The sequence below is a fragment of the Gopherus evgoodei genome, chromosome 2 (assembly GCF_007399415.2).
Source record: "Gopherus evgoodei ecotype Sinaloan lineage chromosome 2, rGopEvg1_v1.p, whole genome shotgun sequence".
NCBI classification, from domain to species: Eukaryota; Metazoa; Chordata; order Testudines; family Testudinidae; genus Gopherus; species Gopherus evgoodei.
Genome location: NC_044323.1, coordinates 91,611,574 through 91,628,116, shown reverse-complemented (window position 1 = coordinate 91,628,116; position 16,543 = coordinate 91,611,574). Strand labels below are relative to the sequence as shown.

Sequence of the window (16,543 nt, the reverse complement as noted above, 5' to 3'; positions counted from 1 at the left end):
TTGCTGGCTTCTGGGCAACCACTGAGGTAATAAAAAAGCTGTTTTATGCTGGCTTGGTAAATCTAAGTCTTGGAATATCTACCAGCTTTTGGGGGCATTGTCTGCCTCATTCTTTGCAGTTCACCTTAATTGAGTAACCTGAACTGGCCCCTACTGGGGTCCTGGTCACAACAGGTAAAACCTGTCTATCCTGAGACAGTCATGGAGGATTAAGGCTTCCACCATTCTTCCTTGATCCATTGACCTAAAACCCCCTTTCCAGCCCCCAATTCCTAATCCATGCTCTGAGGGATTTGAATACAAGGAGCAACAATATATAAGAATTGATGCTAAGAGTATTAGTGAGAAAGTCTTCATGTGTTTTACTGCAGATGAGTGGCTCTGTCCCTTATCACAACCATGAAAAACACATCACAGACCATGAAATCTAGTCTCCCCCCGTGAAATTTGATCTTTTGTGTGCTTTTACCCTATACTATACAGATTTCATGGGGTAGACCAGTGTTTCTCAAATTGGGGAGCCTGACCCAAAAGGGAGTTCCAGGGGGTCACAAGGTTATTTTAGGGGGTCCCAGTATTGCCACCTTTATTTCTGTGCTGCCTTCAGAGCTGGGCAGCCGGAGAGCAGTGGCTGTTGGCTGGGCATCCAGCTCTGAAGGCAGCACCCCACAAGCAGCAACGTAGAAGTAAGGGTGGCAATATCATACAATGCCATCCTTACTTCTGCACAAAGGCAGAGCTCTCGCTCTCCAGCTACCTACCTCTGAAGGCAGCGCTGCTGCCAGAAACAGTGCAGAAGTAAGGGTATCAGTACCGCAATCCACACCTAAAATAACCTTTCAATATTTTACAAAGATTCCTCCCCCGCCACACACAACTCCTTTTTGAGTCAGGACCTCTACAATTACATTTCAGATTTAAATAGCTGAAATCATGAAATTTATGATTTTTAAAATCCTGTGACAGTGAAATTGACCAAAATGGACCATGAACTTGGTAGGCCCTAATTATCAGTTCAGATACACTACCCTTAAATCACCAGAGCCTCAAATATACAGAGGTCACATGGAAGATCTTTGACAGGGCAAGGAAGGTTGATACAACTCAGGTTCAGCTTCACTTCCATCAGTGGATCTTGGGTCTAGCATGTTTTGTGCTGTATTAATTCCTCTTCCCACATAAACATTCAGCATAGGTGATCTGTCTCTTTGACACTGAAATACAAAATTTATAGCATAGAGATATATGTCTTTATAAGGGTTAACCGAAGTGGAAAAGTACTGTAGATTTTTTTTTACGTGAAGGGCTTTTCTGAACAACTCATGTTTAAAAACAGACTCTCATGTCTAGCAAAGGATATTGTCCTCCTGCTGCTCTGGCTGTCTGCTTAGAATTGACTTACAAAATGCAGCACTTTCCTATTATAATGTGTCTAGGATAGGAGACTACCTCTAAATCTCGTTTGAAAGGTGATTCTTTTGAAGATAAAGGCCCTATGCTGTCCTGGTCTGAAATGCTGGTGACACTTCTTCTAGGAAGTTGAATTTTAGATAAACGTTCCTGAACTCAGTAGGTTTTGATTTCATGCTGTAGCAAGAGCAAAATAAATCCTTAATCTAGCTGTGATGCAATAAATATCTGTTTACCCAAGAGCATAGTGGCTCTGGTCTTTCAATGAAATAATTGGTTCACATTCATGTCTCATATCCCTTCTTGCAAGAATTATTTTCCTCACTTTTTAGATGCCTAGCTCATGACGAAAGCATAGTCTGAAAACTGTGCACTACAGGCTTGCTCCTGCATCACTGAAGTTAATGGGATCTGGCCATTTCAATGGGAGATGGATCAGGCGCTATGTTTGCTCAAATTAAATATTGTTGGTACAGAACCATCCATGCTCTAGCTTCAGTCTCATGCCCTGCAAAGTTCTTGCTATTTTCTATAAGCAAACGTTTTGGTCCTCAGGATACTGTTTTGCTGAGAAATTGGATTTTTATTTTGCTATGTCAAACAGGTAAAGAAACAGGGTCTGCAGTTTTAATAATTACTTATTTATGCTGTTAGCACAGAAACACAGGCTGAGATTTTCAAAGCTGCCAGGGGGACTTGGACACCTAGTTCCCATTAAAATCAAGCAAGCAATTCCCATTAAACTGAATGGGAACTGTGTATCCTGGGCCAAATCCCTTAGGTGGCTTTGGAAATCTCAGCCATCATGTTTAGTATGGATGGGGGAAATTTTCATAGGCTCAGATGAGGATTACGTGCCGAACTCCCCTTTGTAAAATATTCCTCCACAGCGAGGGGAGGTTCCTTGGTTTAGGTTCACTTGATTTCAGCATAGCTTGATAACTGTGGCACAATCACCCATTGTTTTGACTGCCCTAGATGTAACTCTTCAAGGTAGCACGTGATTTCCAAACCAGGTGAGGCTATACTACCATCCTAGGCTAAGACACTGCCAGAAAATGATTCCTAGGCTAGAATACTGCTTCATAACTAGACTTACCTGGAATAACATTTGAGGCTAGAATACAGTTTCAGAACTAGGCTGGAACACCTTACTAATCATTTTCTGCTAAAGTCTGGTTCCTAGGATGCATCGTCATTTCCAAACCAGGCTAGTCTAGAATATGGTGTTTAAATTAGGCCATACTTGAATACCATTCTAATGTAGAATCCTCCAGGGCCCCCTTCTAGACTAGGACATGTTTGCATGTTAGGTTAAGCTAGAATGTATCTTTTTAGGTGAAAACATGCTTTCTAAACGACATCCCTATAGAGCTAGAGGTCCAGATTTTTAAAGGCATTTAGGCATCTAAAGATGCAGATAGGCCCTAGGTACTTTTGAGAATCCCGCTAGGCACCTGTCGTCTTCTTCTGGAGCTGAAATATCGTTAAAAGTCTGACCTTAAGTACTTTGATGGATCAGGGTCTGTGCTAAACTGGAATACAGTTTTAGGTTGGAACATAGTTCTAAGCTACTACCTGATTTCCAAAGTCAGTTTTAACATGGCTAGGTGCCGGCTATACTATACAGGTATTTAACCTAAATTAGCCTGAGAAGCAGTTTAAAATCATACTATAAAACTTGTTCAATGACAATAGTTTCCAGCCCAGTGTTAGCAGGTCCTAAAGAAAGAAGTGGTTTTAGATGCTTTTGTTTTAAAATACATTTCATCATCTTTTTTAGACCTTACATGTGTATTCTGTAATTGATAAGGGATCTTAAACTTTATTTTATATTTACTGATTTTATTTTATGCATTTCACTTAATCTCTTATAATAAACATATTTTGGGCCAAAATTTCAAAAGTGACCAGCCAAATTGTGTGCTTAAACTCCTTCACTTGTGCAGAGTTCCCAAGTACTTGAGCATCTTCAGTAAGCGCCTCTTGCACATACAAATATAGAATTGGAAGCTGACAGATTTGAAAATTGTCCCCAGTGTTTTTCTTGAGAGTGAAATGAAGGGTTTTCAAGCCAGAAATGTATTCACCTTGGTAGCTAAAGCAGATTTACTGTAAGTAGGTCAAATATGTGACTTGCAGCTTCCCCTGCCCCCATCCCTGCCTCTAAGAATCAAAACCTATAAAGATTGCAGGATTTAGCTCTTCTGTTCACCTCTGGAAAGAATTATCCACATGCTGGCTGTGTATAGTTTTGAGGGTATTTAGAAAAACACAATTGCTTAAAAAGAAAATGAAGTTAATAAATTAAATGGACTACAGCAGCATGTAGGTTTCCTTACTTTATGCTTTGACCTTCCTTTGTTAACAGTTTTTCAGCATGAGCACAAAGGACTTGTGCATTTGTCTTTGAATGTGTACTTCAGATTGGTAAAAGCTGAAAATTTACTCTGTCTTCTGACAAGGATGAGATGCTGTGATTTCTCTAGGCCATTATTCTTCCCTTTTGTGATTTTTTTAACACTTTCACAAATCGAAATGGAAAAGAATAGAGTGCCATATATTGAACGTACAATAGAGCTTTCATCTGCATAGTGTCTTTCATAGAAACTGTATCCTAAAATGTATTACAGAGATAAATAAGAACAGAGGCTAGGAACACATAAAGGCTGTATCTGTTTTCATGAAAGTTTTGTACTAGAAGCTCTTCCTGCTGCTAGGAGGGTTTATATCCTGCTCCCCACTCTCCTTCTATGCATGTGCCCTCCCTTGACTCCTTTCCCCATCACTGGAGTCTCCCCTGTAGCAGAGGGATCCCTAGTCACATCTGTCTTGCCACCGGGATGATTCCTTCCAAACTCTGTGAATAAAAAAATTAAAAATAAAAACGTTGTCTGTGGTAAAACCTGGAGGAGATTAACTGAGGCCCAGGAAACCCAGATTCACCTTGTGAAGTTTCTAAAATGGCATGTGTTTGAACCCTACCCTTCCCACAGATCCTAGGGATCAGGGAGGAAGGAAGGCTTCAGCCCTGAGCTACATGATCCCTTAGGTAGTTGTGCCTGGCCTCCCATCTCTCACATAGCATGGGCCCTTAGAAACCATGCAGCCATTGGCTACGTTGCCCACAGACATCTTGCTTTGGAAGGGTCCATGAGATGAGTGCAGAAGTTAATGCTGCAAGCTGATATCTACCATTGCATGGTGCTGTAAGTATTGTATATGCTGTAGTTTGTGAAGCACTGTGGGGCCTTCAGAATCAGAGGTGATATTACAATATATGCATTTAAACTGTTTCTACTAGTATGAAAGTGTTAATGGTTCTACTCTTCTTCTCCATGTTAGGGATAGGAAATATCTCAGAAATAAGTAGCAACTTTTTAAGTGTAACCACTGTATAAATGTACGGTATTATCACTAACTGGCTGATGCTCCAAATTGAAAATGTTTGATTCTGTGAATGGGATTTGATTTGGGAAAGCAAAACCATCTCAATTGCTTTTAAATTTCCTTTCAGAAATCATTTTCTGATCTCCCAGTGGCTCTTACCAATGAGCTTGACTGGCCCCATTTCTCAGGGACCACCGGATTTCTGAACTCCACAATTGGGTAAGCTCATAGAAGGACTAAGCCGAGTTTTAGCAAGCTTTGATGAGAAAAAAATAAGAAGAAAAAGAAGAAAGATGTGGAAAGGAGAAACCAAGCAAAGATCATTGGAGAAAAATCCAGTGTTTGAATGGAAAAATAAGAGTGCCAGCATGCTCTGCCTCTGCTTTTCCTAAAATCATGATTGTCTCAAAGATTTTTCCCCACATTCTCTCTCCTCTCAAACATTTTCACTAACGTGTGTTCTCACAGATCAGCCTCACCTACTCCTTCAACTTTGCTTGCCCTCCGTGCAGTCTCTAGACATATTCAGCATAATTTATTTGAAAAAAAAAAGATTACATCTTCCTTTTTTCAAAACCAAAAACTTTAACATAAAGCTCTTGGTACACCGCCCCCCGCAAATTTAATTCCAAAAATTTAAAATGTGGATTTTTTTGGATTTCTACTTTTTCCTCATCCTGTTTCCTCTTTGTCACTGAATGAATGATGTCTGTATTTTTGAAAAGTTTTTCACCATCTCATTTTTCTTTTCCCCCTTTTTTCCACTCTGCAACTTTTGCAAGTCCTCACCTTTGAAAAAGTTACAGTGAAAAGGGAAAAGGAAACACTCATGCTGCCACTCTGTAACTTTTTCAAAGTTGGAGATGTTTGGAAAAGCAGAGTACTAAAAGAGAAAATGAAAAAATGGGAATTTGGGGGAGGGAAGCCCTTGACCTCATTCACTTTATTGCACTGAACAACAAAAAGTTGAGGAATAGGGCAACAAGAGGAAGAAAAGAAGGAAAATTCAAATGATTTAGAAAAAGTATTTCACAAAAAATTAATAAATGCAAATGAAAAAATGTTCCATTTTGATCCCTGTGAAATGGAAACAACTTCAAATCATCAACATTTTTCCTGAAATTGTTTTTCCATTTTTTTGACCAGCTCTAATAGGCTTCTATATGTGGTAATGGAGTGTATAGGGGATGGTGTAATGGACACACAGCAGCTCCACTACTGCTTCATGCCCTAGAGCAGTGGTGGGCAACCTGCGTCCCATCAGGCTAACCTACTGGCGGCCACGAGACAGTTCGTTTACATTGACTGTCCACAGGCACGACTGTCCCCAGCTCCTAGTGGCTGCAGTTCGCTGTTCCCAGCCAATGGGAGCTGCAGGAAGCAGCGCAGGCCGCAGGTTGCCCACTACTGCCCTAGAGCATTGGCTCTCAATCTTTCCAGACTTCTGTACCCCCAAGTTTAACTTCACTTAAAACCTACTTGCTTACAAAATCAGACAAAAATACATGTGTCACAGCACACTATTACTGAAAAATGGCTTACTTTCTCATTTTCCCCATATAATTATAAAATAAATCAATTGGAATATAAATATTGTACTTACAGTACAATGTACAGTATATAGAGAACTATAAACAAGTCGGTGTCTGTATGAAATTTTAGTTTGTACTGATTTTGATAGTGCTTTTTATGCAGCCTGTGTAAAACTAGGCAAATATCTAGATGACCTGGAAGACCTCTGTATACCCCCCGCCAGGGGTACATGTATCCCTGGTTGAGAACCACTGCCCTAAAGTGGCTGCTCAGTGCGTGTGTAGTAAAGTGGTCATGATAGGGTTAATAATGCCTTAATTATTATGGGATGGAATCCTGCTCCACTCCCACACCCTCTTTTTTCCTGTTTAGTCAGTATGAGGTTTTTTTTGCCACCACTTTGTTGTGGTGTAGTTAAATAAATACCAAGGTCATAGCCTGCAGTCCTGTGAGTAGAGTTATTTTTGCTGCACCGAGTGGTACCTTTACAAAACTAGGGACTTGGAGAAAAGACATAGGCCTAGGGGTTAGCATATATACATTTGGATTCTGTGTGTCATGGTTTACTCGCATGTTTTTAATTTACATATCTACTTTAAAATAATTGGGCTAATATATATATGGAATATGTAAAAGCAGGACTGAAGCAAAGCTAGCTAAAATCCTATGTAAACTGGGGTAGATGCTGTTTTCTAGGAAGCATTTATGATTTATATTGATTAACTAAATACTGCATTCTTTGCTTTGCTTTCCACCTCATGCTGAAGGCTGTAGAAATTTAATGTGTTACTTGTATAGCCTCTTCCATGGTTAATGATCAGCATTATCACATTTCAAAGTAGGTAATATTTTATTTTTCATTCTTGGTTTCAAGACTTGTCATGGCTTTACATTTATCAGCATTGTGTTTGCCATCCTTTAGCCCAGATTCCTCTACATCTGAGTTCAAACACAGCTTCCACGGCCCCAGTAGGGATCAACAGATATCAAAAGGGTTCTAGAGGGTGATCTTTTTATCAGCTTTCCTTAAAGCTATTCTCCTTTACAGGGTTTTTACATTTTTCTCTGCAGTCCAAAGGAAAGGGGAAAATTAATCAAATACAATCTGTCTTTCAAATCAGTCAGTACAAGATGTAAAACACTAGGAAATGAATGTTCTGCCAATACTTCTTCACTCTTATTTACTGTTCCACAACTATAACAAGAAGCCAAAATCCCTGTATGTCAGTAGTGTTGCTTTGGTAAATGGCATCCAGCATAAAGGTTGGTGAAGCAATTATCTGAAGCATCAGTATAAACACAACTAGAAATATGGACAATTAGAAAGCTACTGTCAGCCTAGAGAAAGCTTTTGGAGGGATATCTAGATTTCCACTTAAATCGTTATATTTAAAAGAAAATTATTAACTGTAAAAAGAGGAAGCAGAAAAACAAGGGAATGTCAGGTTTGGATCTAAAATTGATTTCTGACTTTTCAAAACCATTGAGGCTCCCTATTCTTCAGAGAATTAAATCTAAAGGATGCTAATGTCTTGTTCAGCAGTTTCAGGCTTGGGACCCTACTGTGCCACACAGCAAAGCTTTCCTAGTCATTCATGTCAGAGAAGAGTTTAAATGAAAATCCTCAGAAATAGTCAGTGCAATTTAAACATGATAAAGGCAGTTTTACCTTTTTCTCATCTATGGGCTGCTTCCTCTGGCTACTTGGTTTTTCCTTACCCTCGTTAACCTGCCGATTGCCTTATCCTGCCTTTCTGTCCATCTTTTTAAATTGTTGTATGCATCCAGATTGCTATAGTCTGACAAATCTTCCCCAAAATGTTAATTTGAATCTCTTCCTAGAATTTTAATCAGGGCCACTCAGAGGATTCAGGGGGGCTGGGTCTTCGGTGGCAGGGGGCCCCCACTTTGGCAGCAATTTGGTGGCGGGGCATCCTTCCACTCCACGACCCACTGCCGAAGTGCTCCGAAGACCTGCGGTGGGCCCCCCCCGCCATCGAATTGCTGCTGAAGACCCGGAGTGGAAGAAGCTCGAGCCCCGCAAGAGTTTTCTGGGGCCCCCAGAGCGAATGAAGGACCTCACTCCAGGGGCCCTGAAAAACTCTTGTGGGGGCCCCTGTGGGGACCAGGGCCTGGGGCAAATTGCCCAACTTGCCCCGCCCTCTGGGCGGCCCTGATTTTAATAATCAAATTGTCAAAATTACCATATTTCATTGGCTTAAATTATGCCAAAATTCCAAAATTAAACTATGAGGGATGTGCTTAATGGCATGGCAAACAAAACATGCCAAATAATGCAAAATACCAGTTCAATCCAGCAAACACTTCGTAGTCCCATTGCCTTCAGTGGGACTACTTTTGATAAAAAGTACTATACTTAATAGTAAATACTAAGCCCAGTAGTTAGTGTATACAGAATTGGGATCTAAAACTGTTCAGAGAACATACTGTATATTTTAATGTATTTTTAATATGTAATCTGCCAGCCCTTTTCTTTAACACTTTCTTTAAAGCAAAGGTTTCATTTGTACCATATGAGTTGAATGGCTTTTGTTAATGTGTTTCAGAGGCTGGACAGACTCTCTCTATCTACGTTTACGCAGAAGAAACCACTGCAATCACAGAGACTTCCAGAATATTTCCAAAAATGGTACTATAACCTCATTTTTGCCACAGATGAAAGTTTGATTTTGATGTTGAATTAATGGGTACAGCTCAGGAACACCATTCAGAATAATGCTACATAACTGCATGCATGAATTGTGGAGAAGTAGAGAACAGGATCTGTTTAACACAATGTCATTTCTCTTTGGTTCAGTCTCTCTATTGATTCTGAATAAGAACTTATTTATGCTTGATCTCTTTCATCCACTCTATGACTAATGAATGACTTCTGCCTGACTAATAACTGATGTGTTTCACTGTAACTCTAACCTGGAATTCATTTTTCTCTGTCTAAATATTTTTTCTAAAATTAAAAAAGTTTAGCTCTTAACACTGAAGTGTGCATTGAGGTTCTGAGCCTCTAGAATTACAAACTTTAGAAATTGTGCTTGATTGGAAGTTCAAATATTTCCTCCCTCATCTCCCATGGCCATTCTACATCAGTGATAGAATTAAAAGCCATACAAGATCAAAACTGCTTTTGTGATACAGAAAGCCGCCATATTAGGAGTCCTGGTTACAGAATGGGTAGTGCCTGACATGGTTGGAATACCATTTGGTCCTTCAGTGGAGACAGAAATGAATCATTCCTGAATTGTGCTATGACCTATGATTAGGTCCACAGTCATCCTGCCTTCTCAAGGCAGGTTGGTTCATGCATCTTATTCCTGCTCTGAAAAGAAGCAACATGCCTTCCTCCCCTATCCCTGAATGTGTGCTGCACCCCCATCATGGCATTCAGATATGTGCTAGGAGGTATTCCTGCCCCATTGTACAGGGATGTTCAGAAGAATATATGTTCTATATGCTATACAACTCTTTATTCATGGAAGGCTGTTGTAGAGTACAGGTCAGACTTTTGTATAGTGTATACATAATAAAGCTATTTAAAGTGTCCTGGTGGCCTAGGGGATTGGCACTCACAGGGTCAGAGGGCCCAGGTTCATATTCCATTGATCCCCTGGGGCAATGAAAATTGTCAGACAAGATGATTACAATGGTCCCTTTTGGTTTTATAATCTGTGCATATAACATAACATCACCTCTCTATAGCAGCTTTATGTTCAATTTCCCTCTCTTTCTCTGGCCTCGCTTCTTTTTTTATACATCTTGATGATCTCTCCATCTCTCTCTCTCTTTTCATTTCACATAGTTTTTTACACTCATATTGCAGAAACCTGCAGGGTATAAAATAAGGTGAGATTTTGCCAGGGTAAATTCTCTCAAGAAAACTGAGAGAAAAATTTAAGAAGACAAAAATTACAAGCGATAGACAAGTCCCATGATGACTTCCCTTACTGTCTTCTCTTGATCATCCTCCTGACAGAGAACTGTAAAGTATTTCCTCATATGATGTAATATTTTCCCCAAACAGGAAAATTTAAATGGACACTGTCAACATTGGTAAGGCTAAAAACTGATCACTGATCTGACAGGGGTCCTGTCTGGGAGAAAATAACCTATCTGCCTAAAATAATGCTTCCTACTACTTGAAACATGAAAAGAAAGAAGATGCAAAGAAATTCACAGTGCAGAAATCCATTTCCTCTATCATAGGACCAGTCCTGCAATGTACTGAGCTTCCTCAGCTCCCAGTGAAGCCACTGGGAAATGAAAGCGCTTAGCATCTCCAGGAACCATGTGGCATTGTGCGGAATCAAACCCATAATACTTAGACAAGGGTTTTCTTATCATATACCTCATAGAAAGCTGTGTGTCATCTTTTCCTCATATTCCTAGTGTCAGTATGAAAACAAATAGAAGGAAGGGCTGCTCCAGATAAGAGCTTTCAGATGGGCCCAGACTCAGTCAATGGGAAATTAATTTTTTGACTTACTGACTTTGATGGATTTTCCTTTAAAATTCAGACTTTGGAGATTAAAAGTGAAGCAGAGAGACAAACAAAAAAAATCAGCCATTTAAAAATATGTCTATCAAAATTCAGCTGAGGAATTGTTGCATATGTGAAGTTTTAGGTGCTTAAAGGAGACTTTATTTTCTTGGTATTGGTAGGGTTAGTGGAAAGTTTGAGGTTTTGTTTCCTATGTTTGTTCATTTTACAACACAGGAACGCTGATCACTGCAGGTTGGCAAAATCCTGTGCCCCATCTGCATAGGTGGGTGCATTGTGAGTGCCGTGGTTTTGCTGTTTGGGGGTGGAAAACTCTGAGGCATCTGCAGTGAGGCACATCTCTGTGCATTCCACATGTCTGTGCACAGTGGAGAAATGTTCCACAGCAGCATCCTGGGCAACAGTGCAAAGGGAGCCAGGAAAGACTGAGGGTATGGCCCGTAACAGCTTTCTGAAACATAACTATGTCCAATATCCTATAAAGCTAAAAATGGGATTTCAGTGCCATTGCGAACTGGAGGGTCCCAATTTCCCAAGATGACCTAGTAAACATTTATAGCTATGGAGAGGTCTGAGGTGATAACTGTTACATTTGTGACAGTCTTAAGGGACAGAAAAACCCTTGTACGTTATTTGTGAAAATTTTTGTGGCTCCATCTGAGCCCTGCATGGTTGGACTCCTGGTCTCTAAGGCACTTGCTTTACAGATGGAGAGATACAAAAATAGTCACACTAGAAACTATAAAAATTCTCCAGAATACTCCTAAAATAGTTTATCTGTAACGTATGTGGTATATACAGAATACATGATGGTATGGTATAAAGGCTTTCTCCACACTCATTTGAAATGATACACATGCTCATGAGTGGCTTTCCAACATGTTTAATACATGAGCTAAGTTAATAATTCCTAACTAATCATTTTCTCTAGCAATTTCACTTCTTTCTTCAGTTTGCGAGTGATCTGTAAACAGTTCACCAATCTAATTAATTTGCTCTTCAAAATTATTTGTTGAATAAGTTCTGGAAATACTTTTTGGAGCATAGCTTATTCACAATCAGTTTATCACACTTAGTCAATATCTGAAGTCCTAAACTCAAGCTGTTTTAAGTGGATTGGTAGGTCGCATGGCATATTTTTGTTTTCTGGTTGGATTAATGCAACTCTCAGGATCAGGTTTCCAGTACAGATACTCACAATTATGTGTTGGAAACTTACTTTTTGTGTATGTTCCACAATATGTGCTTAAAATCTATTTTTTTGATGAACATTTCTGCTAGTGAATTTATTTTACTAGAATATTCATAAAGATGAACATGAGAGGGACATGAACACAGTCAAAGTGGATTCCTTTAAAAATCATCTAATAGTTACAGGATTTTGATTTGCAGTATTTACCCACCTCTTTTTCACACACAGACATCATTGTGTGTGTATTTTGGGGCTGTCAAGCAATTAAAAAGTTAATCACAATTAATTGCATGATTAATCATACTGTTAATAATAGAATACCATTTATTTAAATATTTTTGAGTGTTTTCTACATTGTCAAATTTATTGATTTCAGTTACAACACAGAATACAAAGTGTACAGTGCTCACTTTATATTTATTTTTGGTTACAAGTATTTGCACTGTAAAAAGAAATAGTATTTTTCAATTCACCTAATACAAGCACTGTAGTGGAATCTCTTTATCATGAAAGTTGAACTTACAAATGTAGAATTATGTACAAAAAAAACTGCATTCAAAAATAAAACAACGTAAAATTTTAGAGCCTGCAAGTTCACTCAGTCCTACATCTTGTTCAGCCAATCACTCAGACAAACAAGTTTGGTTACATTTGCAGGAGATAACACTGCCCGCTTCTTGTTTACAATATCACCTGAAAGTGAGAACAGGTTTTCTTATGATACTGTTGTAGCCGATATCACAAGATATTTATGTGCCAGATGCGCTAAAGATTCATATGTCCCTTCATGCTTCAACCACCATTCCAAGAGACATGCATCAATGCTCTTTTTAAGACTTCTGAAAGCATGCTCCACACCTCGTCCCTCTCAGGTTTTGGAAGGCACTTCAGATTCTGAAACCTTGGGTCAAGTGCTATAGCTATGTTTAGAAATATCACATTGGTACCTTCTTTGCATTTTGTCAAATCTACAGTGAAAGTGTTCTTAAAATGAACATGTGCTGGGTCATCATCTGAGACAGCTATAACATTGTCATAACCTATTCCCAGATTTGGACCTTAGCGTCCAAAATATGGGGGTTAGCATGAAAACCTCCAAGCTTAATTACCAGCTTGGACCTGGTAAAGCTGCCACCACCCAAAAAATTAGAGTGTTTTGGGGCACTCTGGTCCCCCCAAAAACCTTCCCTGGGGACTCCAAGACCCAAATCCCTTGAGTCTCACAACAAAGGGAAATAAACCTTTTCCCTTCCCCCCTCCAGGTGTTCCTGGAGAGATACACAGAAGCAAGCTCCATGAATCTAAACAGAGGGATTCCACCCTCTCTATTTCCAGTCCTGGAAACAGAAGTACTTCCCTCTTCACCCAGAGGGTATGCAAAGTCAGGCTAGTAAATCTAACACACACAGATTTCCCCCTGACTTCTTCCTCCCACCAGTTCCCTGGTGAGCACAGACTCAATTCCCTGGAGTTCCCCACTAAAGAAAAACTCCAACAGGTCTTAAAAAGAAAGTTTTATGTAAAAAGAAAAAAAATACATAAAAATGGTCTCTCTGTATTAAGGTGACAAATACAGGGTCAATTGCTTAAAAGAAATATTGAATAAACAGCCTTATTCAAAAAGAATACAATTCAAAGCACTCCAGCAACTACACACATGTAAATACAAAATAAAAAAACATATAAATCACTGTCTTATCTTTTTTGTACTTACAACTGGGAAACAGAAGATTAGAAAGCAAGAGACAGAAATCCTCCCATAGCCGAGAGAGAGACAGGCACAAGAACAGAACAAAGGACTCAGACACAAACTTCCCTCCACCCAGATTTGAAAAAGTCTTGTTTCCTGATTGGTCCTCTGGTCAGGTGTTTCAGGTTACTTCATAGCAGGTGTAAGAGACATTAACCCTTAGCTATCTGTTTATGACAAACATGAATTTTTTTTTAACAAGCATCATCACCATGGAATCATATCCTCTGGAATGGTGACCGAAGCATGACCATGCTTAGCATATATGGCATTTAAATCCCTTGCAGTGCCGACTACAAAAGTGCCATGCAAATACCTGTTCTCACTTCCTGGTGACATTGCAAATTAGAAAAAGGGCATCATTATCTCTTGTAAATATCAACAAACTTGTTTGTCTTAGTGATTGCTGAAGAAGAAGTAGGACTGAGTGGACTTGTAGACTCTGAAATTTTACATTGTTTTGTTTTTGAATGCAGTACTTGTCTGAAGTGAATTGAAAAATGTAAATATTTATAATCAAAAATAATATGCGCTTTGATTTCAATTACAACACAGAATACAATATATATGAAAATGTAGAAAAACATCCAAAATATTTAATAAAATTTCAATTGATATTCTATTATTTAACAGTGTGATTAAAACTGCAATTAATCATGATTAATTTTTTTAATCGCAATTAATTTTTTGAGTTAATTGCATGAGTTAACTACAATTAATTGACAGCCCTAGTGTATATACATGCATTTTATAATGTATTGAGTGTAATTATGCTATAATTGTACTTTTTGTTATCAGTAATTACCACTAGAGTCATATAACTGAAAGATTAATTGCATGGCTGAGTGATTATAGTGTAAATACAATATAATTAATGTATCTGAGTTCTAAAAATACATGAACCAAGTATGAAATCAAAGGGGTGATAATAGGCAGTTTAGTAATGTAATTAAATTTCCAGAATGGGCTGATCCAAAGCCCACTTAAATCAATGGAAAGACTCCCACTGATTTCAGTGGATTTTGAATCAGGCCCTATATGAACAGGTAATACTTAGCAGTTAAAAACATTATCATGGTGTAATTACACTGTATTTGCTGTGTAACCACAATATAATAGTCACTATGTTGTAAAGCATATATGGGTGTATACATATATATTCCGTGTAGCTTAATAACTTCACTATCTGCATACAAAAAAGACTATTTGCTTCTGAAGACATTACCCCTATATCCCTAATTGTTGTTAAGAGTTCTGAACCTGCCCTTCTTTATTAATGCTGTAATTGTTTCAGTTTTGCAAATCACCATTTATCATATATTTCATAATTATTTTGTGCTATGATCTGATGTATTGGGGTTTTTTTGCCTTTGACCTGAAAAACTCAAGTACTATGCCTGATAACTTATACTCTGGCCAACTGAACATTAAAGCACCAGATATTTCACTGCAGCCTGGAATACAGTTAGAAGTTTAAAATGTTATCTTCATCTCAGTTGTCTGGGGAATATTAGTTCAACTGGATGTATTTGAAGAAACCTGGAATCTTTTTCTTTGCACCCTAACATTTTAAATTGCTTTATTGTCTTGAGGGAGCAAAAAGTTCATTAAGCAATAAGACATTTACAGCCAAGCAGCCCAGTGCTGAATGTTGGCACAACTTGGAACCTGTCTCTTCCAGCACATTTCAGCAGTGTCCCTTTTCATTTCCCACATAATCTGGTGTGTACCAATCAAAATACCTATCTAATGGGTAGCCATTAGTGACCTAATTGCAATACATAAAACTAGTATACAACAAGTTAAAAATACCCACCTCTGATATTAAAAAGAAAGCAAAGAAAATGTCACTTTATATTAAGGTTACATTTATAATTGCTTATATAGGTTTAATACATGATTAATAGAGTTTTTTAATAAATCATCAATCAATTATAGATTGTTATAGAGTCCAGCCAGTTAAAGAGAACACACAACTGAGGATACCTTTCTGAAGTGCAGGCTTTTATACATTAAATTAAAGAAAGATTTTAATGTTATTAGCTTGCTGCCATTATTGTTCTTTACCTCCAAAATAGCTGCAGTGACCATCTTGCTGTCACTACTTATGCTTTCTCCTATTGGCCATAGAGAGACAGAAATGACTTTGTCAATATGGAGTGACAGGATTGTGGACATGAGTAAGGCCTTGATTCAGTAAAGTATTTAAACACAAGCTTAGTTTTTAAGCACTTGCTTAAAGTTATTGCATGTGCTTAAGTACTTTTCAGAACAGGGATATTTTCCTGATTTAAAGTCTTAGTGAAGTCTTCACTGCAGAATGCCACGGGATGGGTCTGCTGGTTTCCCTCCCACCAGGGCAGAGGTCTGCTGCTTACCAGTTGGATGAAATGCTACTGAAATTCACAGCTGCACCGTATGTTGTGAAAGGTGCTTTTGGCATAGTCCCATTTTTCATATGCTTGTCACTTATAAGGTTATCAAAACGTGGGCTATTCATTTTTATTAAATTGTGAGAATGAGTCACTTCTCAATTTACAGGGAAAGTTAGAAGCAGTTTGACTATTCACAAACAAGGATGGTTGGTTTACAGGAGATGACTGTGTGGACAAAGCAGTCAAATCTAGATTCAAATCCAAATTCAAATTTACCCAAAAGTTCAGAAGTATTTTAATCTGGAGTTTTGAATCAGATCCTTCACTATTATATAAAATACCAGTGGAAGCATGTTTATAGTGTTGGTCAGTTGCTG

At 38.5% G+C, this 16,543-nt stretch overlaps 1 protein-coding gene across 5 annotated transcripts in view; it reads left to right on the top strand.

Annotated features, from left to right (window-relative positions):
• AOAH (acyloxyacyl hydrolase) overlaps window positions 1-16,543 on the top strand; it is a 120,446-nt gene that overhangs the window by 61,170 nt on the left and 42,733 nt on the right. For all 5 annotated transcript variants that reach the window (XM_030551363.1, XM_030551365.1, XM_030551364.1 and 2 more), the window contains exons 13-14: window positions 4,928-5,019; window positions 8,901-8,983. In XM_030551363.1, the coding sequence (XP_030407223.1) occupies window positions 4,928-5,019; window positions 8,901-8,983 (175 nt within the window). The remainder of the gene's footprint in view (window positions 1-4,927; window positions 5,020-8,900; window positions 8,984-16,543) is intronic.